Below are 27,722 nucleotides of genomic sequence, written 5' to 3'. Positions count from 1 at the left end.
CTCACACTTAACTCTGGCTCTTTCCCCCCCCCCCCTTTTTAAATCCTTGCTTCTTATTAATAAGCCTAAAACATAGGATCACCCAATTGGAGAAACTCGAAGAGACATCAAGGGAAAGTTGTTTTTCTAGAACCTGGGGGTCAGAGCGGGGAATAACCATCAGAGAACCAGCTCTGAGGCAACACACATCCCCAAACCAGCATTAAGTGCCACAGGAAAACAATATCTAAACACTAGCTAGAGAGGACCTATAAACCCAGAGGTAAGTCCAGAAACACTGCCACCCAGGGTTTGAACCACAAATTGACTCTTGTGTAAACACAAATAAACTGTCTCCTTAAAAATCAGGACTGGCTTATAACACTGAGGAGGAGTGGAACAAAAGGAACTTCAATACTGTCATGACTAGGAAACAGGCGTGCCAAACAGAACAGTAGAGGAAGTTAATGACCTTCAAAACTGCACATTTTGATTTTAAATTTTTTTTCATCTTTTACTTGAGAAACTATGTTTTTTCTTTTTTTCTCACTTGATTTTACCTTTTTAATTATTACATTTTTATTTTCAATCAGTATTATTACTATCATATTTTACCTTTTTTAAAAATAAGTGTCATTTTATTTTCTCTTTATTTTACTTTGGGATTAGTGTTCAACATTCTATTTTCATCTTTCCTTTAGCATCATTTTACTCTATCTCAACTTTCCCTTTATTCCATCACTCTCTTTCTCACTTTCCCCCTTTTGTTGTCCTGATTGTCTTACCTCATTCTTGCTTTAGATTTTCCCTATTCCTTTTTTTTACCCCCTGTTAAAATTTCGCACTACCTATATATCTAATTTCCAATCCCCTGCTCCAAGTCCATATACACCTCTTTCTTCTATTTCTTCACTATCTAAAATTTTTATCTCTCTGTCCTTTTGTTGTTTGCTTGATTGTTGATTATATCTATTTTTAATGGGGTGGGGTTTTTTGTGTGAGATTGTTTCGCTTTTTCTTTTCTTTTTTTCTTTTTTCTTGTTTTGTTTTGTTTGATTTTTGCTTCTGTTTTCCCTCTACTTACTTGATATTAGTTGATGGTGTAGTTTGCATTCATCTCCAGGTAATTGTTACTGCCATCTGTTATGATTAGTGGCTGTTCTATTGGAGCTTTCAACCCATATATGTAGTTTTATTCTCCTTTTCTTTCTTATTCTCTATTTTCTCTCTTTTTTTTCCTTTTCCCAATTTCATTTTTGCACTCTTATTTTTTCTCTTCTTTTTTTCAAACAAGATGAATCCAAAAAGACCAACACCAAGACACATTATAATTAAATTGGCAAACACCAATGACAAAGTAAGAATCTTAAAAGTGGCCAGAGAGAGACAGAAAGTTACATACAAAGGAAGCCCCATCAGACTAGCAACTGATTTCTCAACAGAAACTCATCAGGCCAGAAGGGAATGGAATGAAATATACAAAGTCATGCAAAGAAAGGGTTTGAATCCAAGAATACTGTACCCAGCAAGGCTATCAATCAAAACTGAAGGTGAAATCAGGAGCTTCACAGACAAAAAAGGACTAAGCGTGTTTATTACCACCAAACCAGCAATGCAAGAAATGCTAAAGGGTCTGCTATAACAAAACAAAAAAAATAGGAAGCAAAGAGGGAACGTGGGGGTAAAGAACAAAAATGGCAACAAACAAGTAACCTTCAATAATAACGTTAAATATAATAGATTAAATGTCCCAATCAAAAGACAGGGTAACTGAGTGGATAAGAAAACATTACCCATATATCGGCAGTCTACAAGAAACCCACCTGAGGAAAAAAGATGCACACAGTCTAGGGTTGAAGGGAGGGAAAAAGGTTTTCCAGGTGAATGTAAATGAAGAAAAGAAAAAAAAAAAGCGGGGGTAGCAATACTTATATCTGACAAATTAGAACTCAAAGTGAAGGACATCTTAATTTTTTTGGTGTGATGGTAAGTGGGATGGTTTTTTTTTTTAGTCTCTCTTTCTATAAGTTCACAATTGGTGTATAGAAAGGCCATAGATTTCTTGGCCTTAATTTTGTATCCTGCTATTGATACATTGCCGAATTCATTTATTTAAGTCTATAAGTTTTTTTTATGGAGTCTTTTGGTTTTTTTATGTACAATATCATGTCATCTGCAAATAAGGACAGTTTTAATTCTTCTTTTCCAATTTGGATGCTTTTTATTTCTTCTTCTTGTCTAATTGGAATGACTAATACTTCCAATACTATGTCAAACAGGAGTGGTGAGAGTGGGCATCCTGTCTTGTTCACTAAGAATTGTTTTATAAAGATTACACTTAATCTCCTTTTTGTAGCAGAAAGCTTTTTGCTTCTCTTTCTGCCCTCATCTTGCCATATTGGCATTTCTACTTCGTTCTGTTTTTAGCCATTATGAAGTAACTAGAGGCCTGGTGTATGAAATTGCTGCACAGGTAGGGTCCCTAGGTCTGGCTGGCAATCAGGACTGATCTGTGGGGCGACCAATGGGAAAATTGGGGGAGGGGGGGTGCCAACTGGCACCCACCTTGGCTGGCCTGGCACCACCTGCTCGCCGGCCTCACCCCTCTGTCACTGTTGGTCACTTCCCTCTGTGTCCCATTCACCCATCACCTGCTCCACAAGATGCAGCTTATGTCACCACCACTGGCACCTGCCTTAGCTGGCCTGGGGACTGCAGTCTGGAGGAAACTCCTGTGTTGAGCATCTGTCCCCATTAGTCAGTATGCCTCATAGTGACCAGTTGTTCAGCTGGTCATTCCACCACTCCATCATTTGCTTATTAAGCTTTTATTATACAGGACTAGAGGCCTGGTACATGAAATTCGTGCACTGGAGGAGTGTCGCTCAGCCCAGCCTACACCTTCTCCGATCTGGGACTCCTCAGGGGATGTCCAACTGCCAGTTTAGGCTCCAGGGGATTGGGCCTAAACTGGCAACCAGACATTCCTCTGACAATCCGAGACTGCTGGCTCCCAACAGCTCGCCTGCATGCCTGCCTGATTGCCCCTAACCACTTATGCCTGCCAGCCTGATCACCCACTAACTACTCCATGTCAGCCTGATGGAGACCTAACTGATCCCCTTCCAGCCCAGTTGCCCCCAACTGCCCTCTGGCTGGCCTGGTTGCCCCTAACTGACCTCCCATGCTGGCCCCGTCACCCCTAACTACCCTTTCCTGCTGGCCTGGTAACCCCCACTGCCCTCCCCTACTGGACCATTCGCCCCTAACTTCCCTCCCCTGACAGCCCAGACCATCCTAACTGCCCTCCCCTGCTTGCCTGTTCACCCCTAACTGCCCTACTCTGCAGGTCTGGTTCCCCCTAACTTCCTTCCCTCCCCTGCAGGCCCAGTTGCCCTCAACTGCCTTCTGCTGCAGGCCTGGTCACCCCAACTGCCCTCCCCTGCAGGCTTGGTCACCCCCAACTATTCTCCCCTACAGGCCTGGTTGCCCCTAACTGCACTCCCCTGCAGACTGTTTGCCCCCAAGTGCCCTCCCTGCCAGCCTGGTCACCTCTAACTGCACTCCTCTGTAGGCCTGGTCCCCCCGCCCCCCCAATTGCCCTCCCTCCCCTGCAGGCCTGGTTGCCCCCAACTGCCCTTCCCTTCCAGACTGGTTGCCCCCAACTGCTCTCCCCTGCTGGCCTGATCTCCCCTAACTGCCTTCCTCTGCTAGCCTGATCACCCACAACTGCCCTTCCCTGCCATCCATCTTGTGGTAGCCATCTTGTGACCACATGGGGGCGGCCATCTTGTGCAACGGTGTGATATTCAATCTGCATATTATCTCTTTATTATATATGTTTTCTTACCTTCTGATTTGGCTGTTGAGGGAGTGTAAAAATAGACTTCCAGTAGGTCCAGGTAAAAAACACAAAGATGGCATGGTAGAATATGAGGTAGATAACTGAAATTTAAGAAAAAAGAAAATGTGTTCACACTATCCTTTTGCCCATTTCTAAGCATTCAAAAAGACATAATGTTCAAATTAAATTGCCATTTTGTTTTCCTATTACCAATTTTATTTAGTATTACTATAAAATTTAAATTATTTTTCCCATGTAGTGAGAGAAACAATTATAGTGCCAAATTTTGAACCAGCGACTTTCTGGAAGTTACATGTTTGAAAAGTTGCCATGCGATTCTAAGAATAAAGAGAAAATGTCCTTTATGACAATATGGGGGAAGGTACAGTAGCCAGTTGTTATTAACACTGCCACTGTGGGTGATAAAAAAAAATGATAATAATAGTATTTTCACAGCACTATAGAGTTTATAATGTGCTTTCATAATATCTGATTTAATTTTTCAATAAATTTCTGAAATTGCTGATATAATAGGAATAGTAGAATAACTATAAGATTAGTTGATTATGCCAATTCACACAACTACTATGTAATGTAACCAGATTTTTAAGTGTGTATTACTGGCTCTAAATCACAAGGTCTTTTTAGTAGCTCCAAAGAATGCACACTATTGAAATATTAGTTGTACCTTTAAGACAATTGTAAAAGTGGTTCTCCACTGCTTTTCTTTGTATATTCTTTGCCTCCTATATGGGAAGTTTCAGTATTCTTCATAGACTTCATTATGGGATTAAAGATTAGTTTACTGTTTAATTTTGAGTACTTTCATGGTAAGGTCTTATTATTTCCTTTTTACATACTTTTAAAAATTTATTTTAGAGAGAGAGGAATTAAGAGAGATAGGGAGACATTGATGTGAGAGAGAAAAATCCATCAGCTGTCTCCCACACACACACACCTACCAGGGATTGAACCCACAACCTGAGAATGTGACCTGACAGGGAAATTATTCTGCAACTTTTTGATGTACCAGATGATGCTCCAAATGAGTCATACCAGCCATGGCTGATTACTTCCTTTAATAATGTTTTTAATTGACTGGGGTAACATTGGTTAATAAAATTATATGCTTAAAGTGTACAATTCTATGATTCATTTTCTATATATTGGATTTTGCATTTCTTGACTTTTATTGGTGCACACAAGTTCTTATTACCTCAATCCATCAGAGAGACTCAAGGAAATTATGTTATAAAGATGTTAATAGGGCTGAAAGTTTCATACATTATGGCTAGATTTATTTTAAAAAAAACAACTGTACTATCTTCGTCCAGTGTCTTAGCCCTATAGTATAGGACTTTTTTATGTGGTTGATTTGTTTAATTAGGAAACCTCCGTTTGAAATTTAAGCAGCATAAAGTAAATATCCACCACACACAGAAGTCTAACTTTCCACATTCCGTTTCTAAGATATAATACCTGTTTGGTTTGGTATTTGATGTGTATCATTCCAAATCTTCTTATTTTTATATGTTTATATAAATATGTATGGAATTTTTAATGTCAAAATTTTTCCACTGTATTTCTTTTGAAAAATAATACAAATACAAGGTTCAAAATTTTAAGGTATAAATTGTACAGTGAAAGTCTCTCTTCTATCTCTGTCTCTCAGCAACACAGTTTCCCTCCCTGAAAACAGGAAATGTTATACTGTCATGAGTTTATTCTGTATCATTTCAAATTATATATATAAAAGCACCCAAAGAGTGCACTCTTTTCACACAAATAGCAGTGTTCTACACATAATTTTTAACCTTCATTCATTTTTGAGAGAGAGAGATAACCATCATTCATTTTTGTTTACTATAAGTTAGATATCATTCATTTAATATAACAAAGTGAGTGAACTTCTTCATTCTAATTTTTAAAAGTTGTATGAGGACCCAAGATGGCAGCAGAGTAGACAGATGTTACATTCACCCTCCATAGTACCAAACTTGAATTACAACTAAAATATACAGGGGTCTTCAAACTACGGCCCGCGGGCCACATGCGGCCCGCAGAGGAGTCTGATCCGGCCCGCCAGGTTTTTTGGGCAGTGAGCGCAGCCGAGGTGTTACAGTAGAAATTAGTAGTTCATATAGTCCGGCCCTCCAGCTCTCTGAGGGACCGTGATCTGGCCCCCACTTTAAAAAGTTTGAGGAACCCATAGAACAATAAACCTGAATGATCAAATGAAGACTAGCTGAACAGAAGTCTTATAATGGAGGATTTACAGGAGCTACATTGAGACTTGTAGGAAGGGTGGAGATAAGAAAAGAGCTGGCATAACTCCTACCAGCAGCAGCTATAATCCTGGAAGGATATCTCAGCTGTAAATGTTCCCAATGAGGTATGAAGGGTCTCAACCCCATGCCAGAAACTTCCCCCCCCTGGTGAAAGAAATAGACTTACAAGTCCAGGAAGCGCACAGAACCCCAAACAAAAGGAATCCAAAGAGGACCACACCAAGACACATCATAATTAAAATTCCAAGAGTAAAAGACAAAAAGAATATTAAAAGCAGCAAGAGAGAAGCAGATACTTACCTACAAGGGAGTACCCATACGATTGTCAGCTGATTTCTTAACAGAAACTATACAGGCCAGAAGGGAGTGGCAAGAAATATTCAAAGTGATGAATAGCAAGAACCTATAGGATTACTCTACCCAGCAAAACTAGCATTTATAATTGAAGGTTAGATAAAGTGCTTCCCAGACAAGAAAAAGCTAAAGGAGTTCATCACCACCAAACCAGTATTATATGAAATGCTGAAGGGTATACTTTAAGAAGAGAGAGAGAAAGAAAAAGGTAAAGATAAAAAATTATGAACAACAAAGTGACAACAAATACATATCTATCAACAAATGAATCTAAAAATAAAATGAATAAAAAATCTGATGAACAGAACAAACTGGTGAATGTAATAGAATAAGGGGCATGAAAAGGGATCAGACTGAGAATTCTCAGGCGCAAGGGGTGTGGGGGTGTGAGAAAAGATTGGATAAAGAGCTTACACCTTTGGACGAGGACAGTGTGGGAGGGGTAAGGGCCTGGGGTTGGAATGGAACTGGGTGGGGGGATCTGTGGAGAGAAAAAGAGGAAATCTGTAATAATCTGAACAATAAAGATTTTTTTAAAATGTAAGTCTTGAAACCATAAAAATCATAAAAGAAAATATAGGCAGCAAAATATCAGACAGCTCCCATAGCAGAATTTTCAAGAGAAACAAAGGAAAAAATAAACAAATGGGACTACATCAAATGAAAAAGTTTCTGCACAGCAAAAGAAACCAGCAATAAATTTAAAAGGGAACCCACTGGATTGGAGAATATATTTGCCAATGATACATCCAATAAGGGGTTAAATTTAAAAATATAAACATTACTCATATAAATCAACAAAAGGAAAACAAACAACCCAATTAAATAATGGACAGGCTTGAAGATGGCGACCGAACAGATGGACTTGTTCTGACCCCGGTCCCAAAACAGATAGAAGCAACATCTGAGTCGCTCAGGGAATGTTGATTAGCAGCTAAGGGGCAGCGGATCACTCTAGGAAGGTAAGGAAGTGTCCGCTGGACAATTTTTCCTGACCAAGCGGCCAGCACTCCCGACTTCTCCCGGAGCTCCGGGCTCGGCGCAAAGGCGGCGCCACCCTACCAGGAAGGGAGCAGCTTCTCTGAGTCCTGAAAAACCCACAGCCGAGGAGTCCATCGAGCACCTGTGGCGCCCCGATCGGAGCAAGCGCGTGGATTCAAGGAAGCTCTTCAACCACCCACAGAAAGGTCAGAGTTTGCGTGGCTAGGCTGAGAGTTCAGGCTGCAATAGCCCCATTGCTCCCGCGAGGCCCCGCCCCCAGTGCGGCCCTGAGCGCCGCGGCCCCGGAGCACCGCGAGGCCCCGCCCCCAGTGCGGCCCTGAGCTCCACGGCCCCACCTATTGATATATTGTAGCACCAAAGCGCCGCGAGGCCCCGCCCCCAGTGCGCCCCTGAGGGCCGCGGCCCCGGAGCGCCGGGGCCCCGGAGCGCCGCGAGGCCCCGCCCCCAGTGCGGCCGCGGCCCCGCCTATATTGTAGCCCAGGAGAGCTGCGAGGGCCCGCTCCCAGAGAGAAAGAAGGCCAGAGCAACCAAAGTCTGGGAGGTCAAACCAGTAACACTGACACCTAAGGGCTGAACTACAAACTGCCTTTTTTTTTTTTTTTCTTTTTCTTTTTTTTTTCTTTTTTCTTTTTCTTTTTCTTTTAATTAATCAAAAATAAATGGACACAAATAACTAAGATATAGCCTACCTAAAATTAAGGACTACCTTACAAAACTGAGGTGCAGTGGAAAGCTGGGAACTGCAAGACTCTCTGATCCAAGAACCAGGCATACCAAATACAATAACAGAGGAAGTGATTGAACTCTACTGGACAATTTTATGCTAATGATACTATTCTTTATTTTATTTTCATTTTTTACATTTTTTATTTAATTTTCATTTTTTACATCTTTTACTTCAGAAACGATTTTTTTTCTTTTTTCCTTACTTGATTTTACCTTTTCAATTATTACATTTTTCAATCTCTATCTTCACTATTACTACTGCTATTTTGCAATTTTTTTTTTCTTTTTCTTTTCCTCCCCAGTACCATTTTACTTCGTCTTTATTTTACATTGGGAGTAACCTTCATTCTATTTTAATCTCTACTATAGCATCATTCAACCCTATCTCAATTCGACCTTTACCCCATCACTCTCTTACTAAACTTTAACCTTTTAGTCTCCAGTTTATCCTATCCCTTTCCGGCTTTAGTTTTTCCTCTATTCTTTCTGTATACCCCCTGCTAAAGCTCTCACTATACTCATAGACCTAAGTTCCAACCCCTGATACAAGTGTATAAATATCACTCTCTGCACTATATTAACTAGTTAAAAAAAAAAAACACACACAAAAAAAACGGTTCTACTTTCTATCCTTTTCTCATTGTTTGAGTGAAGGTTGATTATTGTGAATATTTGTGCTTTTCAGTGAAATTGTTATGCTTATTCCAGTGTTGTTATTGTTGCTTTGTATTTTTTTTTAAATCCTCTGTTTTTGTTTGTTTCTTTGACTTCTGTATATCATAACCTTAATAATAGTGGATATTGTATTGTAGTTTGTATTAATCTCCAAGTATTGTTACCGGCATTGGCTGGGCTCAGTGGTTGATCTATGGCAATTTTCTCCACATATATATAGTTTGTTTCCCATTTTTTTAGTTTGCTTCTTCTCTCTCTCTCTCTCTCTCTCTCTCTCTCTCTCTCTCTCTCTTTCTCTCTCTCTCTCTTACTCTCTCTTCTTTTTCTCCCTGTTTTCTATCTTCATTTTGTCATTACTTTATTTCTTCTTTGACTTTTTTTTTTAAATTTTTCTTTATTTGATTTTTACCTTCCTTCCTTCCTTCTCTCCTATACCCTAATTTGCCTATCGCTAGGGGTTACCTTTATTAGAGGTTATTAATATTGTAAATACATTCCTGTTAAGTGCCTCTCGTGTTGTACCTGGTAGTGTTGTATTTTGCACCTATAAATTAACGCAAGAGAAAGAACACCACATAACCAGACATCCTGAAAAGAGATACCATGGGAAGACAAAGAAACACCCCACAAATGAAAGAAAAGCAGGCATCACCAGAAAAGGAAGTAAACGAGCCAGAGGCAAGCAGCCTACCAGAGCAAGAGTTCAGAATAATGATTATTGGTTGGCTAAAAAGAATGGAAGAGAAATTTGACAATAACCAAGAAGAAATGAGGAAGAACCATCAGGAATTGAGGAAGAACCAAGAAGAAATGAAAAATGACATCGCTACCATGAAGAACTCAATAGAAAGCATCAAGAGTAGACTAGATGAAGCGGAAGACCGCATCAGTGAGCTAGAAGACAAGATGGAAAAAAATACCCAATTAGAGCAGCTTCTAGAAAAAAAGATTAAAAAGCAGGAGGAGAGCCTACGGGAGCTTTGGGACATTACAAAACAAAATAATATTCGAATAATAGGGGTTCCAGAAGGAAAGGAAACTGAGGTAGACGTGGAAAAAGTATTTTAAGAAATAATGACAGAAAACTTTCCTGAGATAGAGAAGAAAAAACCCACACAAATCCAAGATGCTCGCAGAGTCCCAAGCAAAATGAATCCCAGAAGACAGACGCCAAGGCACATTATAATTAAAGTGGCAAACAACAACGACAAAGTAAGAATCTTAAAAGCAGCCAGAGAGAGACAGAAAGTTACTTACAAAGGAACCCCCATCAGACTAGCAACTGATTTCTCAACAGAAACATATCAGGCCAGAAGGGAATGGGATGAAATATACAAAGTCATGCAAAGGAAGGGTTTGAATCCAAGAATACTGTACCCAGCAAGACTATCAATCAAAATTGAAGGTGAAATCAGGAGCTTCACAGACAAAAAAAGACTGAAGGAATTTATCTCCACCAAACCAGCAAGGCAAGAAATGCTAAAGGGTCTACTGTAAAAATAAAGAAATAGGAATTGAAGAAGGAACATGGGTATAGAATAAAAATGCCATCAAATGAGTACCTATCAATAATAACCTTAAATGTAAATGGATTAAATGCTCCAATCAAAAGACATAGGGTGTCAGATTGGATAAGAAAACAAGACCCTTACATCTGTTCCTACAAGAAACCCACCTCAGAAAAAAAGATGCACACAGACTGAGGGTGAAGGGATGGAAAAAAGTTTTCCAGGCAAATGGAAAGAAGAGAAAAGCTGGGGTAGCAATACTTATATCTGACAAATTAGATCTCAGAGTGAAGGACATAACAAGAGATAATGAAGGCCACTTCATAATACTAAAGGGTACAATCCAACAAGAAGAAATAACCATGGTAAATATATATGCACCCAATACAGGAGCACCCAAATACATAAAAAAAAAACTGCTGGAGGACATTAAGGGAGAGATTAATAGCAATACAATCATAGTAGGAGATTTTAATACCCCACTGTCACCCTTCGACAAATCATCTAAACAAAAAATCAGCAAAGAAATATCAATCCTAAACGACTCACTAGACCAGATGGAATTAATTGACATCTTTAGAACATTCCACCCCAAAGCCACAGAATATACATTCTTCTCAAGTGCACATGGGACATTCTCAAAGATAGACCACATTTTGGGACATAGGCAAAGTCTCTTCAAATTCAAGAAGATAGAAATCATATCAAGCATCTTCTCAGACCATAGTGGCATAAAACTGGAAATTAATTACAATAAAAATAATCCAAAGAAATCAAATACATGGAGACTAAACAACATGCTATTAAACAAGGACTGGGTTACCAGAGAAATAAAGGAAGAAATTAAAAACATCCTGGCAACAAATGACAATGAAAACACAACAATCCAAAATCTATGGGACACAGCAAAAGCAGTTTTGAGAGGGAAGTTCATATCCTTACAAGCCTATTGCAAAAAACTAGAAAAAATGGTAACAGATGAACTAACTCTACAACTCAAAGAGTTAGAAAAAGAGCAACAAGAAAAGCCCAGTGTAAGCAGAAGGAAGGAAATAACAAAAATCAGAGCTCAGATAAATGACATAGAGACCAAAGAAACAATACATAAGATCAACAAAACCAAGAGCTGGTTCTTCGAAAGGATAAACAAGATTGATGGACCTCTAGCCAGGCTAACCAAGAAAAAAAGAGAGAGGACCCAAATAAACAAAATCAGAAATGAAAGAGGTGAAATAACAACAGACCCCACCGAAATACAACAGATTGTTACAAAATACTACGAACAACTCTATTCCAACAAACTAAACAACCTGGAGGAAATGGACATATTCCTAGAAAAATACAAACTGCCAAAACTCAATCAGGAAGAATGTAAAAATCTCAATAGACCAGTGACGTGGGAAGAAATTGAAACCGTCATCAAAAAGCTTCCAGCAAACAAAAGCCCAGGGCCAGATGGCTTCACAGGAGAGTTTTACCAAACATTCAAGGAAGAACTAAAACCTATCCTCCTCAGACTATTCCAAAAAATCCAAGAGGAAGGAACACTTCCGAACTCCTTCTATGAAGCCAACATCACCCTAATACCAAAACCAGATAAAGACAACTCAATGAAAGAGAATTACAGGCCAATATCCCTCATGAACATAGATGCCAAAATCCTCAACAAAATTCTAGCAAATCGACTCCAGAAGAACATCACAAAGATCATACACCATGACCAAGTAGGATTTATTCCAGGAATGCAAGGATGGTACAATATCCGCAAATCAATAAACGTGATACATCACATAAACAAATTGAAAGATAAAAATCATATAGTCATATCAATTGACGCAGAAAAAGCATTTGACAAAATCCAACACCCTTTCCTGTTAAAAACTCTTAAAAAGGTGGGAGTACAAGGATCATACCTCAACATAATAAAAGCTATATATGATAAACCCACAGCCAACATTATACTCAATGGGCAAAAACTAAAACCATTCCCTCTAAGAACAGGAACAAGACAGGGATGCCCACTCTCGCCACTCCTGTTTGACATAGTTCTGGAAGTATTAGCCATTGCAATTAGACAAGAGGAGGAAATAAAAGGCATCCAAATTGGAAAAGAAGAAGTAAAGTTATCCTTATTTGCAGATGACATGATATTGTACATAAAAAACCCAAAAGACTCCATTAAAAAACTAATTGACTTAATAAATGAATTTGGCAACGTAGCAGGATATAAAATTAATGCCAAGAAATCCATGGCATTTCTATACACCAACATTGAAACTACAGAAACAGAGGCTAAAAAAGCAATTCCATTCACCATCGCACCAAAAAAATTAAGATACCTAGGAATAAATTTAACTAAAGAAATAAAGGACCTATTTGCGGAAAACTACACGACACTGAAAAAAGAGATAGAGGAAGATGTAAGGAGATGGAAGAACATACCATGTTCATGGATTGGTAGAATCAACATCATCAAAATGTCCATACTTCCTAAAGCAATCTATAGGTTCAATGCACTCCCCATTAAAATACCAACGACATATTTCACTGACCTAGAAAGAACTCTCCAAAAGTTCATTTGGAACAATAAAAGACCCCGAATAGCCACAGCAATTCTGAGAAAGAAGAGTAAAGTAGGAGGGATCTCAATACCAGACTTCAAACTATACTACAAAGCCACTGTTCTCAAAACAGCCTGGTACTGGCACAAGAACAGACAAATAGATCAATGGAATAGAATTGAGAACCCAGATATCAACCCAAATCACTATGCTCAATTAATATTTGACAAAGGAGGCACGAATATACAATGGAGTCAAGACAGTCTCTTCAATAAATGGTGTTGGGAAAATTGGACAGACACATGCAAAAGAATGAAACTAGATCACCAACTTACACCATTCACAAGGATAAACTCAAAATGGATACAGGACTTAAACATCAGACGGGAAACCATAAAAATACTAGAAGCATCCACAGGTAGCAAAATCTCAGATGTATGCCAAAATAACTTCTTCACTGATACTGCCCCTAGGGCAATGGAAGCTAAAGAGAAAATAAACAAATGGGACTACTTCAAAATAAAAAGCTTTTTTACAGCAAAAGAAACCATCAATAAAACAACAAGAAAGCCCACGGTGTGGGAGATCATATTTGCAAATATTACCACTGATAAAGGTTTAATCTCCAACATTTACAGACAGCTTATACAACTAAATAAAAGGAAGATGAATGATCCAATTAAAAAATGGGCAATCGACCTAAACAGAATATTTTCAAAAGAAGACAGAAGGAAGGCCAAAAGGCACATGAAAACATGCTCAAAGTCACTAATTATCCGAGAGGTGCAAATCAAAACAACAATGCGGTACCATCTCACACCTGTCAGAATGGCCAACATCAACAAATCAACAAACGACAAGTGTTGGCGAGGTTGCGGAGAAAAAGGAACCCTCGTGCACTGCTGGTGGGAATGCAGACTGGTGCAACCACTGTGGAGAACAGTGTGGAGTTTCCTCAAAAAACTGAAAATGGAACTCCCATTTGACCCAGTAATCCCACTTCTAGGAATATATCCCAAGAAACTAGAAACACCAATCAGAAAGGATATATGCACCCCTATGTTCATAGCAGCACAATCTACAATAGCCAGAATTTGGAAACAGCCTAGGTGCCCGTCAGCAGATGATTGGATCCAAAAACTATGGTACATCTACACAATGGAATACTATGCTGCCATAAAGAAGAAGGAATTCTCATCATTTGCAGCAACCTGGATGGAATTGGAGAGCATCATGCTGAGTGAAATAAGCCAATCAACGAAAGAGAAACACCACATGACCTCACACATCGGTGGATGATAAAGATCTTTATAAACTGATGAACCAAGAGACAGATATAGAGAAAGTAAAGCAACAGGCAGACTGTCAAATTACAGTGGGGAGGGTAGGGATATCAGGGGGAGATAATAGATCAACCGAAGGACTTGTATAAATGCATATAAGTACAACCAATGGACATAAAACTATGGGGAGGGAGGGGATGTGTGGGAGGGAGGGAGGGGGGCAATAAAAAAAAATCAAGAAAATATGTAAAAAATAAATAAATAAATAAATAAATAAAAATAAAATAAAATAAAAAATAAAATAAAATAAATGACAGTTACACAAAATAGTAAAAAAATAAATAAATAAATAAATAAATAAATAATGGACAGAAGAACTATACAGTGGTGCCTCGCATAAAGAACGCCTCGCACAGCGAACGCTGCACACAACGAACTTCATTTCATGATTCATACAACGAACTTCGTTTCACACAACGAAGTCGCCCGAGCTTCCACGACCGCTTTGCCCGAGCTTCCACGACTGCTTCGCCCGAGGAACACGAAGAAGAGCTGACAACTGAAGAGCTCCAAGCACTTCTGGTCCAGCAACAGGACAATGCTCAAAGGGAAGCGTCATCTGATAACGAAGAGCAACAATCAAACAATCAACCAATCCCAACTGCTGACATCAAGAACATCCTGGTCAAATGGAAAGCAGTTCAGGAGTTTACCAATGCCCACTATCCGGATTCAGCTGAAGCAAACAGGATCAACGATCTTTACTCCGATACTCTTGTCCGTTATTTCCGGCAGATGTTGGAGAAAAGAGAAAAACAAACGACTTTGGACAGGTTTTTCATGAAACCATCGGCCAAAAAGCAGAAAATGGATGAAGATGTGCAAGATTCGGTAGACTCTACTTAGTCTGTCTTAAAATTAAAAAAATGTGTGTTTTTTTTTTAAAAAAAATTATGTTTTTAGATGTATCTAAATAAAAATAATAACAAAAAATTTATCTTTTTTATGTCATCTTAGCATATTTTATGCTACAGAACGAATTATTTTTTTTAACATGTATTGTTATGGGAAAACGCGTTTCACATAACGAACTTTTCGCATAACAAACTTGCTCCTGGAACGAATTAAGTTCGTTGTGTGAGGCACCACTGTATAGACACTTTTCCAGAGGACATACAAATGACCAAGAGACATATGAAAAATGCTCAAAATCACTAATCATCAGAGAGAGGTAATTAAAATGACAATGAGGCATCACCTCACACCCACCAGAATCACTATCATCAATAAATCAACAAACAAGTACTGGTGCAGGAAGTGGAGACAAGTGAACCTAGTACACTGCGGGTGGGAATTCAGACTATTACAAGCACTATGGAAAACAGTATAGTGTTTCCTCAAAAATTAAAAATGGAATAGCTATTTGACCAGTGATCCCACTTCTAGGAATACATCCTAAGAAACATGAAACACCAATCAGAAAGAATATATTTATAGCAGCATTATTTACAATCGTTAAGATCTGGAAATAGCCCAAATTCCCATCAGTAGATGAATGGATTTTAAATTGTGGTACATTTACACAATGGAATACTATGCAGCTATAAAAAGGACTTCTAACAGCTTTGAAACAGCATAGAAGGATGTGGAAAGTATTATGTTAAGTGAAATAAGCAGGTCAGAGAATATCAAGTACTGGATGATGTCACTCATATGTGGAATCTAATGAAGAAAAAAAAAAATGAACAAACTACCAAAAGAAATGGTTTCTTCTGTCTGGTAAATGGGATCTTCCCTTCAACATTATTTACCTGACTTAGGATATAAATAAATTTTCAATGAATTGGGTTGTTAAATTGGTGTTTCATTTCATTTTTCTCTGTGATAAGACTGGCCTCATGGTCAGACACAATTCTTTTCCTCAGGAAGCCCACAGTCTAGTGAGGGGGGCAGACACTTACAGTAGTGACTAAAGCAACCATGTGGAAAAACTCTGGAAAGGGTTTCTGCTGCAGCAGGAAGTTTGATAAGAGAGATCCCAGTCTTTGATTGACAAGTCTGCATACAGTCTGAAACAATGACTTCCATTTAAATTCAGGCTCTACCATTAGCTAGCTAGCTTTATAACTTTGGGGAAATTACATATTCTATTTCTTATCTGTAACAGGAAATGATAAGAATACTTACATCACTGGGTTGCTTCAAGAATTGAATAGATACATGTCAAGCCTTTAGAAATATATTTGACAAATAGTACGTGCTCACTTTTATATATTATACTAGAGGCCTTATGCATGAAATTCGTGCAAGGGGTTTGGCCCTCACAGCCCCAGCTTTGTCCAGAAGGTCATCCAGATGGTCACCCGGAAGGTCGTCTGGCTGGTCATTCTGCTATTCAGTCTAATTAGCATATTAGCTCTTTATTATATAGGATTATATAGGACTAGAGGCCCAGTGCATGAAATTCCTGCACAGGTGCAGTACCTAGGCCTGGTGGGCAATCGAAGCTCAAGAGTCTGGCATGGAAGGGCAAGTCCCAGCTTACCTCTGGGCCTGGGCAGCACCTGGGCCCCCATACCCTGGTAGCCCCCTGCTGCCAGCCCTGGTTGCTGTCTGCAGGATGATCAGCAGGGAATTGGTCTCCACTCGCACTTGCCTGGACTTGGCACTGCCTGCTCACCTGCTCTATCATTCCTCCATGGTCCACACTCATTGGGGTCTATTTGGGCCCATTGGGGCCAGTAGTGCCTCCACTGCTGCTTGATGCCAATGCCATGTCATCAATGCCCACCATGTTAAAAACCACCCCCTGATGGTCAGCGCACGTCATAGCAAGCAGTTCAACTCCTGGTCGAGTGGACAATTTGCATATTAAGCTTTTATTGTATAAGATAATAATTACAACCCTCTTAAACCAAAAACGCTATGTTAATATTAGCCTATTAAAACTAGAGAATCCAGGCTTTAAAAAAGGACCTCTTACCTTTTGAAACAACATGGAGACACCTGAAGAGTATTATGCTAAGAGAAATATGCCAGTCAGAGAAACAAAAGTATCATATAATCTCACTTATATGTGGAATCTAATGAATAAAATAAACTGATGAACAAAAAAGATCCAGAGACATTGAAGCATGGAATATACTGACGTAATAGGTAAGTTTGGGATGATAAGGGATAAATCAATGAACTTATATGCATAGCCCATGGACAGACAATTGTGCAGGGAAGGTCTGTTGAGATAGGATGGGGGTGGAGGTTTTTGATGGGAGAGAGGAGCAAAAAGGAGACATCTATAATATTTTCAACAATAAAGATATTTTTTAAAGCAAACTAGCTCATAATTGCTGACATAATTGTAGCTTACTGAGACTTGTTCTTTGCTAGCATAATAAATGTCAAAGTTCTATACAAAAATATAATATACCTAGGAATAAACTTAAATAAGGAGAAGGAGGTAAAAACCTGAACTCAGAAAACTATAGGACATTGAAAAAAGAAATAGAGGAAGATACAAATAAGTGGAAGCTTAAACCGTGTTCATGGATTGGAAAAAATAATATCATTAAAATGTCCATACTACCCAAAGCAATCCATAGATTCAATGCAATTCCTATTAAAATACCAATAGCATATTTCACAGATCTAGAACAAATATTCAAAAAATTCATATGGAACCAAAAATGACACCGATTGGCCTCAGGAATATTCAGAAAGAAGAACAAAGTTGGAGGGATCACAATACTGGACAGCTAACTATACTACAAAGCCACTGTAATCAAAACAGCCTGGTATTAGCATAAGAACAGTCATATAGATCAACGGATCAGAGAAGAGGTCCCAGAAATTGACCCATGTCATTAGGGTCAATTAATATTTGACAAAGGAGGCAAGAGCATACAATGGAGTAAAGACAGTCTCTTCAATAAATGATGTTGGCAAAATTGGACAAGTATATTTTAACAAAATGAAACTAGATCACTAACGTACACAATACACAATAATAAACTCACAATGGATAAAAGACTAAAATGTTAGTTGAGAAACCATATAAATTTTAGAAGAAAACTTAGGCAGTAAAATTTCATATAGCAGAATTTCACCAATACATTTCCTTGGGCAAGAGAAACAAATGAAAAAAAAATTTAAAAATAGGACTACATCAAACTATTATAAAAAGCTTTTACAAAATAAAAGATAGCATCATCAAGCCGAAACCGGTTTGGCTCAATGGATAGAGCGTTGGCTTGGGGACTGAAGGGTTCCGGATTCGATTCCGGTCAAGGGCATGTACCTTGGTTGCAGGCATATCCCCAGTAGGGGGTGTGCAAGAGTCAGCTGATCGATGACTCTCTCCCATCGATGTTTCTAATTCTCTATCTCTCTCCCTTCCTCTCTGTACAAAATCAATAAAATATATTTAAAAAAAAAAAAAAAGATAGCATCATCAAAATGAAAATGTAACCCACTGGATGGGAGAACATATTTGCCAATGATACATCTGGGGTTAATTTCCAAAAATATATAAATAACTCATACAGCTCAGCAAAAGGAAGAGAAATAACCCAAATTAACAAAGGGGCATAGGGCCTGAATAGGCATTTCTCCAAAGAGGACACAAAAATGGCCAATAGACATATGAAAAATGCTCAACGTCAACATCACAAATAATGAGAGTTGCAAATTAAAATTGTAGTGAGATACCATTTCACACCTTCAAGAATGGCTACCATCATTAAATCAACAAACAACAAGGCTGGTGAGGATGTGGAGAAAAGGCAACGCCAGTACATTGTTGCTGGGAATGTAGATTGGTGCACATTATGAAAAACCGAAACGAATTTACTCTAAAAATGAAAAATGGAACCACTGTTTGTCCCAGTGATCCCAATTTCAGATATATTTTGTTAGAAGCCTGAAACACCCATTACAAAAAAAAAAATGTATTCCTATGTTCATATCATCATTATTTACAATAGCTAAGATATGAAAACAGCTCAAGTGCCCATCTGTAGATGAGTAAATAAAAAGCTATGGTACATTTACATAATGGAATACTATGTAGCTGTAAAAAAATATATTTCTTATACTTTGCAACAGCAAGGATGGACCTGTGTGAAATAAGCCTGTCAAAGGAAGACAAATATCACATAACCTCACTTGTGAGTGAAATCTATGTGACATAATAAACTATTGAACAAAATAGATCCAGAGGCATGGAGGCATGGGACAGAATGACATATCTCAGAGAGGAGGAGGCATAGAGTTGGGAGGAGGATAACCAAATAGCTTATATACATATATGCACAACGACCGGACATAGACAATAGTGTGGTGAGGGCCTGAGGTGGGACAGGGACTCGGAGAAAAATGGTAAAGTGAGGGGATATTCAGAAAAATCTGTAATACTGTCAAAAATTAAAAAAATAATAAAGTCAGGAGGGAGCAGTATGAAGCCAAAATAGAAGTATATCTAAATTATTATACCATATCTAATTATAAAACTAAATTGGAATCTCAAACTTTAAAAATATTAATAAAACTATATAAATCTATTAAAACTATATTGAGTAGCTGAATGGAAAAAAAAAACTTTAGAACTAAAGGTAAACAGACTGAATGTAAAGGAATAAAAAATTCACACATATGACAATAAAAATAAAAACATGGGATAATAATACTTATATCACCCAAAATATACTCTAAAACAAAGGCTACAATAAAATACAAAAAAGGACATAAAGGGAGAATTTGAAGTAATACAGTCATATTAATGTACTTTAACACTTTGTTGACATGAATAAATTTCCCAGACCAAAAAAAGAACCAAAAACCAAGGAAACATGGGCTGTTAATGACACAGGTTCAGATTAATTTCATTGCTATTCTCAGAGTACATTACCACAAAGTAGGGGAATATATATTCGTTTCAAGTACACATGAAAGAATTTCTAGGATAGACCACATATTAGGACACAAAATATATCTCAATTAATTTAAGAGAGAGAAGGGGGCGGAGCTTGAAGATGGCGACTGAACAGACGGACTTGCTCTGACCCCGGTCCAAGAACAGATAAAAGCAGAGTCTGAGTCGCTCAGGGAATGTTGATTAGCAGCTAAGGGTCAACGAAACTCTCAAGGAAGGTAAGGAAGGGTCCGCTGGATAGGATTTCCTGACCAAGCAGCCAGCAGTGCCAAGACGGCTCTCCCAGAGCTCAGAGGGAAGGCTGCGCCATCCTACCAGGAAAGGAGGAGCTTCTCTGAGGCCTGGAAAACCCACAGCGGAGGAGTCCATCGAGCAGCTGTCACGCCCCAATTGGCGCAAACACGTGAATTCAAGGGAGTTCTTCAACCACCCACGGAAAGGTCAGAGTTTGCGGGGATAGCCTGAGGGATCTGGGTCCCGCGGCGCAGGCAGTGACGGTAGCCCCGGAGCTCCCGTGAGGCCCCGCCCCCCACTGTAGCCCGGCTGCGCTGCCGCCCAAACTGTGCCCAAAGAAGGCTGCAGCGACACCCAGTGCTGGGTTTGGCGTAATCTTCCCCAGAAGCAGGACTTTTTTAAAACGCCAGGGGACACGGGACAGATTGTTAAGAATCACGGCTGTCCCGCCAAGGGCGGAATATCTGGACACCTTGGCGCCGGCTCCCCTTCACCCCCTTGCTCCTGAATACTAGGTAAGGACTGCCCAGTTGGGCATATCTGGGGAAATTGCAGGGGGAAATTGCCTTCCTGGAAACAAGGGATTGGAGCCAGAAGAGTTAGTCTGGGAGCCAGCTGGCACTCTGCCAGCTAGAGCCATAGCGAAAGAAGGCCAGAGCAACCAAAAACACTGGGAGGTCAACCCGGTAACACTGACACCTATGGGCTGAATTACAAACTGCCTTTTTGGTTTTTTTCCCCCTCTCCCCCCCCTTTGTTTTCCTTTCTTTTTCTTTTTATTTTAACTAATCAAAAATAAATGGACACAAATAACTAAGATATAGCCTACTTAAAATTAAGGACTACCTTACAAAACTGAGGTGCAGTGGAATACTGGGAACTGCAAGATTCTCTGGTCCGAGGATCAGGCGCGCCAAATACAATAACAGAGGAAGTGAATGACCACTACTGGACATTTTTATGCTAATTTTACTATTCTTTATTTTATTTTCATTTTTTACATCTTTTATTTAATTTTCATTTTTTACATCTTTTACTTAAGAAACTATTTTTTTTCTTTTTTCCTTACTTGATTTTACCTTTTCAATTATTACATTTTTCAATCTCTATCATCATTATTACTACTGCTATTTTGCAATTTTTGTTTCTATTTTTTTCTGTTTTCCTCTATAGTACCATTTTATTTTTTTCTTTATTTTACATTGGGAGTAACCATTCTATTTTAATCTCTACTATAGCATCATTCAACCCTATCTCAACTCATTCTTTACAACATAACTCTCTTACTAAACTTTACCCTTTTAGTCTCCGGTTTATCCTATCCCTTTCCGGCTTTAGTTTTTCCTCTATTCTTTCTGTACACCCCCTGATAAAGCTCTCACTATACTTATAGACCTAAGTTCCAACCCCTGATCCAAGTGTATAAATACCACTCTCTGCACTATATTAACTAGTTAAAAAAAAACAAAAAAAAAACTGTTCTCCTCTCTATCCTTTTCTCATTGTTTGTGTGAAGGTTGATTATTGTGAATTTTTATGCTTTTTAGTGAAATTGTTATGCTTATTCCTGTGTTGTTATTGTTGCTTTGTATTTTTTTAAAAAATCCTCTGTTTTTGTTTGCTTCTTTTACTTCTGTATATCGTAGCCTTACTAAATAATAGTGGATATTGTAGTTTGTATTAATCTCCAAGTATTGTTACTGGCATTGGCAGGGTTCACTGGTTGTTCTATGGCGATTTTCTCCACATATATATAGTTAGTTTCCCATTTCTCTTTTAGATTGCTTCTTCTCTCTCTCTCTCTCTCTCTCTCTCTCTCTCTCTCTCTCTCTCTCTCTCTCTCTTTCTCTCTCTCTCTCTCTTTCTCTTTTCTTTTTTTCCCTGTTTTCCAACTTCATTTTGTCATTACTTTTTTTTCTTTTTCTATCTCTTTATCCCTCTTTTATTTACTGATTTTATTTATTTATTTTTTAATTTTTCTTTATTTTATTTTTACCTTTCTTCCTTCTCTCCTATACCCTAATTTGCCTTTCTCTAGTGGTCATCATTATTAGAGGTTATTAATATTGTAAATATATTCCTGTTAAGTGCCTCTTGTGTTGTACCTGGTAGTGTTGTATTTTGTACCTTTAAATCAACGCAAGAGAAGGAACACCACATAGCCAGACATCCTGAAAAGAGATATCATGGGAAGACAAAAAAATACCCCACACAAGAAAGAAAAGCAGGCATCACCAGAAAAGAAAGCAAACGAGTCAGAGGCAAGCAGCCAACCAGAGCAAGAGTTCAGAATAATGATCATAGGATGGCTAAAAAGAATGGAAGAGAAATTTGACAATAACCAAGAAGAAATGAGGAAGAACCATGAGGAATTGAAGAAGAGCCATGAGGAATTGAAGAAGAGCCATGAGGAATTGAAAACAAACCAAGAAGAAATGAAAAATGACATCGCTACCATGAAGAACTCGATAGAAAGCATCAAGAGTAGACTAGATGAAGCAGAGGACCGCATCAGTGAGCTAGAAGACAAGATGGAAAAAAATACCCAATTAGAGCAGCTTGTAGAAAAAAAGATTAAAAAGCAGGAGGAGAGCCTACAGGAGCTTTGGGACAATACAAAACAAAATAATATTCGAACAATACGGGTTCCAGAAGGAAAGGAAACGGAGGTAGACATGGGAAAAGTATTTCAAGAAATAATGACAGAAAACTTTCCTGAGATAGAGAAGAATAGTGAAGAAAAAAAGACAGAAGAAAAAAAGCCACACAAATCCAAGATGCTCGCAGAGTCCCAAGCAAAATGAATGCCAGAAGACAGATGCCAAGGCACATTATAATTAAAGTGGAAAACAACAACGACAAAGTAAGAATCTTAAAAGCAGCCAGAGAGGGACAGAAAGTTACATACAAAGGAACCCCATCAGACTAGCAACTGATTTCTCAACAGAAACATATCAGGCCAGAAGGGAATGGGATGAAATATACAAAGTCATGCAAAGGAAGGGTATGAATCCAAGAATACTTTACCCAGAAAGACTATCAATCAAAATTGAATAGGAAATCAGGAGCTTCGCAGACAAAAAAAGACTAAAGGAATTTATCTCCACCAAACCAGCAATACAAGAAATGCTAAAAGGTCTAATGTAAAAATAAAGAAACAGGAAGTGAAGAAGGAAAACGGGTATAGAATAAAAATGCCGTCAAATGGGTACCTATCAATAATAACCTTAAATGTAAATAGATTAAATGCTCTAATCAAAAGACATAGAGTGTCAGATTGGATAAGAAAACAAGACCCATACATCTGTTGTCTACAAGAAACCCACCTCAGAAAAAAAGATGCACACAGACGGAGGGTGAATGGATGGAAAAAAGTTTTCCAGGCAAATGGAAATGAAAAAAAAAGTGGGGTAGCAATACTTATATCTGACAAATTAGATCTCAGAGTGAAGGACATAACAAGAGATAATGAAGGCCACTTCATAATACTAAAGGGAATAATCCAACAATAAGAAATAACCCTGGTAAATATATATGCACCCAATACAGGAGCACCCAAATACATTAAAAAAAAAAAACTGCTAGAGGACATTAAGGGAGAGATTAATAGCAATACAATCATAGTAGGAGATTTTAATACCCCACTGTCACCCTTCGAGAAATCATCTAAACAAAAAATCATCAAAGAAATATCAATCCTAAATGACGCACTAGACCAGATGGAATTAATTGACATCTTCAGAACATTCCATTCGAAAGCCACAGAATATACATTCTTCTCAAGTGCACATCGGACATTCTCAAAGATAGACCACATTTTGGGGCATAGGCAAAGTCTCTTCAAATTCAAGAAGATAGAAACCATATCAAGCATCTTCTAGATCGTAATGGCATAAAACTGGAAATTAACTACAATAAAAATAATCCAAAGAAATCAAACACGTGGAGACTAAACAGCATGCTATTAAACAAGGACTGGGTTACCAGAGAAATCAAGGAAGAAATTAAAATCATCCTGGCAACAAATGACAATGAAAACACAACAATCCAAAATCCATGGGACACAGCAAAAGCAGTTTTGAGAGGGAAGTTCATATCCTTACAAGCCTATTGCAAAAAACTAGAAAAAATGGTAACAGATGATCTAACTCTGCAACTCAAAGAGTTAGAAAAAGAGCAACAAGAAAAGCCCAGTGTAAGCAGAAGGAAGGAAATAACAAAAATCAGAGCACAGATAAACAACATAGAGACCAAAGAAACGATACATAAGATCAACAAAACCAAGAGCTGGTCCTTTGAAAAGATAAACAAGATAGATGGACCTCTAGACAGGCTAACCAAGAAACAAAGAGAGAGGACTCAAATAAACAAAATCAGAAATGAAAGAGGTGAAATAACAACAGACCCCACCGAAATACAACAGATTGTTACAAAATACTACGAACAACTCTATTCCAACAAACTGAACAACCTGGAGGAAATGGACATATTCCTAGAAAAATACAAACTGCCAAAACTCAATCAGGAAGAATCTAAAAATCTCAATAGAGCAGTGACTTGGGAAGAAATTGAAACAGTCATCAAAAAGCTTCCAGCAAACAAAAGTCCAGGGCCAGATGGCTTCATAGGAGAGTTTAACCAAATATTCAAGAAAGAACTAAAACCTATCCTCCTCAGACTATTCCAAAAAATACAAGAGGAAGGAACACTTCCAAATTCCATCTATGAAGCCAGCATCACCCAAATACCAAAACCAGATAAAGACAACTCAATAAAAGAGAATTACAGGCCAATATCCCTCATTAACATAGATGCCAAAATCCTCAACAAAATTCTAGCAAATAGACTCCAAAAGAACATCACAAGGATCATACACCATGACCAAGTAGGATTTATTCCAGGAATGCAAGGATGGTACAATATCCACAAATCAATAAACGTGATACATCACATAAACAAATTGAAAGATTAAAATCATATAGTCATATCAATTGATGCAGAAAAAGCATTTGATAAAATCCAACAACCTTTCCTGATAAAAACTCTTAACAAGGTGGGAGTACAAGGATCATACCTCAACATAATAAAAGCTATATACAATAAACCCACAGCCAACATTATACTCAAAGGGCAAAAACTAAAACCATTCCCTCTAAAAACAGGAACGAGACAGGGATGCCCACTCTCGCCACTCCTGTTTGACATAGTACTGGAAGTACTAGCCATTGCAATTAGACAAGAGGAGGAAATAAAAGGCATCCAAATTGGAAAAGAAGAAGTAAAGTTATCGTATTTGCAGATGGCATGATATTGTACATCAAAAACCCAAAAGACTCCATTAAAAAACGAATTGACTTAATAAATGAAATTGGCAATGTAGCAGGATACAAAATTAATGCCAAGAAGTCCATGGCATTTCTATACACCAACAGGGAAACTACAGAAACAGAGGCTAAAAAAGCAATTCCATTTACCATCGCACCAAAGAAATTAAGATACCTAGGAATAAATTCAACTAAGGAAGTAAAGGACCTATTTGCGGAAAACTACACGACACTGAAAAAAGAGATAGAGGAAAATGTAAACAGATGGAAGAACATACCATGTTCATGGATTGGTAGAATCAACATCATCAAAATGTCCATACTTCCTAAAGCAATTCATAGGTACAATGCACTCCTCATTAAAATACCAACGACATATTTCACTGACCTAGAAAGAACTCTTCAGAAGTTCATTTAGAACCATAAAAGAATAGCCACAGCAATCCTGAGAAAGAAGAGTAAAGTAGGAGGGATTTCAATTTCAGACTTCAAGATATAATACAAAGCCACTGTTCTCAAAACAGCCTCGTGCTGGCACAAGAACAGACATATAGATCAATGGAACAGAATCGAGAACCCAGATATCAACCAAATCACTATACTCAGTTAATATTTGACAAAAGGAGGCACAAATATACAATGGAGTCAAGAAAGTCTCTTCAGAGAGAATCCAAGATGGGTGCTCGGGTAGGCACCTAGCCGCAGCCGCACGCAACAATTTCAATAAAATACAACTAAAATATAAAATGGACATTACCCAGAACTACAGGAAAGTCGACTGACTGGAAATTCTACAACTAGAAGCAAGGAGAAAACCAGAAGGAGGCGCGGAGGAGCTGGAAAAGCCCAAGGTACGAAGACACGCGGCGCGCGGAGAGGACGGAGCCGGAGAGGAGGGAGGCCGAGTGCCTGGCTGGCGTTCCCAAGCGGGAAGGCGATAAACATTCCGACTGTGCTGGGCCCCCAACTGCTCTGAACCCCCGTTCCAGGCCAGACCCTGGGGACCCAGGCTCATCCAGAGGGAGCTGGGCTGTAAGGCGGAACCCGGGGAGGCGGCGAAAGGAGGTCCCAGAGGCACGCACACAGCGTGCAGAGAAGGGACGGCCGGCTGTGCCGTAGGACTGCCCTGGCAGGAAGGAGACAGGGGCTCCAGACTGCTCTGAACGCCACCTCCAACTCCACTTCCAACTGAACTGAACCCAAGTTTCGGGCCCATTGCGGGAGAGCTTACACTGTTTGGTAGCAGGCGAAAATCGAGGGCACCTTTCTCTCAGAGGCTCTGGCAACAAGTACTGAAGGACCCTCAGTCTCAGGAGTCGCATAGGGCGGGGCTGACGGAAGCCAAGGCTGTAGGCTCCACCCTGAAACCCCGCCCCATCAGGAAAGCTGCCTGCGAAAATGCCTAAACCAAATAGATCACAAACGAAAGAAATGGAGGACAAAAAGCGACTAAATATAGAGTTCAAAACCACACTTATAAGGTTTTTCAAGATTATCCTAGAAAAGGCCGATAAAATAAATGAGACCTATGAGGATATGAAAAGGGATCACTAAGAAATAAAGAATACATTGTCTGAAATAAAAAATATTCTACAGAGTCCTAAAAACAGAATAAAAGATCGCAAGAATCAAGTCAATGATTTGGAACATAAAGAGCCAGAAGACACTCCTCTGCAGAAGCTAGAAGGCAAAAGAATCCAGAAAATTGAAGATGATGTAAGAAACCTCTGGGACAACTTCAAACGATCCAACATCAGAATCATGGGGGTCCCAGAAGATGAGAGAGAGCAAGATATCGAAAACATACTGAAAGAAATAGTGACAGAAAACTTCCCCCACCTGGGGAAAGAATTGGACTTACAAGTCCAGGAAGCGCACAGAACTCCAAATAAGAGGAATCCAAAGAGGACCACACCAAGACATCTCATAATTAAGATTCCAAGAGCAAAGGACAAAGAGAGGATATTAAAAGCAGCAAGAGCTAAGCAGGTGGTTACCTATAAAGGAGCACCTATACG

General features: G+C 38.8%; 1 protein-coding gene across 3 annotated transcripts in view; it reads right to left on the bottom strand.

Annotated features, from left to right (window-relative positions):
• ZDHHC15 (zDHHC palmitoyltransferase 15) overlaps positions 1-27,722 on the bottom strand; it is a gene marked incomplete at its 5' end in the record, with an annotated part of 235,674 nt that overhangs the window by 154,987 nt on the left and 52,965 nt on the right. For all 3 annotated transcript variants that reach the window (XR_014793696.1, XM_084869722.1, XM_084869723.1), the window contains one exon: positions 3,830-3,924. Coding sequence is in view for 2 of the 3 variants with exons in the window: in XM_084869722.1 (XP_084725848.1) it covers positions 3,830-3,924 (95 nt within the window). The remainder of the gene's footprint in view (positions 1-3,829; positions 3,925-27,722) is intronic.

The sequence above is a fragment of the Pipistrellus hanaki genome (genome assembly GCF_964339955.1).
Source record: "Pipistrellus hanaki genome assembly, chromosome: X".
NCBI lineage: Eukaryota > Metazoa > Chordata > Mammalia > Chiroptera > Vespertilionidae > Pipistrellus > Pipistrellus hanaki.
Note: the sequence above shows the minus strand (reverse complement) of the source record. Positions and strands in the feature narration are given on the sequence as shown.